Source organism: Terrapene carolina, unplaced genomic scaffold (assembly GCF_002925995.2).
Source record: "Terrapene carolina triunguis isolate 2854851 unplaced genomic scaffold, T_m_triunguis-2.0 Scaffold33044, whole genome shotgun sequence".
Taxonomy (NCBI): Eukaryota; Metazoa; Chordata; order Testudines; family Emydidae; genus Terrapene; species Terrapene triunguis.
This window is the reverse complement of record NW_020697395.1, coordinates 11,212-12,242: the sequence shown is the minus strand read 5'-3', so window position 1 is coordinate 12,242 and position 1,031 is coordinate 11,212. Positions and strand designations below refer to the sequence as shown.

Below are 1,031 nucleotides of genomic sequence, written 5' to 3'. Positions count from 1 at the left end.
GGGGGGGGGGGTGTCTCATTCCCATTGTCCCCACAGAGCTGCCCCCCAAGAAGCGCAAACTGGGAAAGAATCCGGATGTGGACACCAGCTTCCTGCCGGATCGGGACCGCGAGGTACTGCCCTGCCCCCCCCCCCAGACTGTGAGGTACGTGCTCCCCTTCCCCCCCCGGGACCACAAGGTACTGCCCTGCCCCCCCTCAGACCTTGAGGTACAGCCCCCTCCCTGCTCCCCCGCCGGGACCATGAGGTGAACATCATAGACTGACATCAACCCCCCCTTCCCCAGCCGGGACCCCAGGGTAACCCGGGAGTCAGGCCCTCCCCGACTGAGCTGTGTGTCTCCCCCCCCCCCAGGAGGAGGAGAACCGCCTGCGCGAGGAGCTGCGCCAGGAGTGGGAGGCCAAGCAGGAGAAGATCAAGAGTACGTGGCCAGGGGAACTGCCTGCCACTGGGTCCTGGGGGGATGCCGGCGGCTGGGCCTGGTGGGGAGATGGGACGGGAGGGGGAGTTGGAGCCATTAGCAGGTTCGGGGGAGCGGAGGGAGGAGGAGGATTCCAGCTGACAGTAGGCATTGGGGGGTGGGGGAGGTTGTAGCTGAGGGGGTTGGATGGGATTGGGGGGGGGTGTTAGGGGCAGGTGGGGAGGCAGGACTGTCCCCTCCCCGCATTGACCCATGCCTTCCTCCCCCCCAGGCGAGGAGATTGAAATCACCTTCAGCTACTGGGATGGCTCCGGCCACCGGCGCACGGTCAAGGTGAGTGGGGGGGGGTGGGGCGCGCAGCGCAGAGGAGCCGTGACTGGGGCGGGCAGAGGAGCTGTCCCAGCCCTGTGGGGGAGAAGGATCGGGGGGGAGAGACATCCCAGCCCTAACCTCCCCCATCCCCCCAGATGAAGAAGGGGAACACCATGCAGCAGTTCCTGCAGAAAGCCCTCGAGATCCTGCGCAAGGACTTCAGCGAGCTCAGGTGGGGGCCGGCTGGGGGGCAGGGCAGTGGGTGACAGGGAGGGAGTGTGTCGGGGGGGGGGGGGGC

At 67.5% G+C, this 1,031-nt stretch overlaps 1 protein-coding gene across 1 annotated transcript in view; it reads left to right on the top strand.

Annotated features, from left to right (window-relative positions):
• Nucleotides 1-8: 8 nt before the first annotated feature.
• The window catches only part of FAM50A (family with sequence similarity 50 member A), a gene marked incomplete at its 5' end in the record, with an annotated part of 2,932 nt that continues 1,909 nt past the window's right edge, over nt 9-1,031 (top strand). The window contains 4 exons of the mRNA XM_026663269.2: nt 9-113; nt 355-421; nt 693-754; nt 889-965. Coding sequence (XP_026519054.2) covers nt 9-113; nt 355-421; nt 693-754; nt 889-965 — 311 coding nt within the window. The remainder of the gene's footprint in view (nt 114-354; nt 422-692; nt 755-888; nt 966-1,031) is intronic.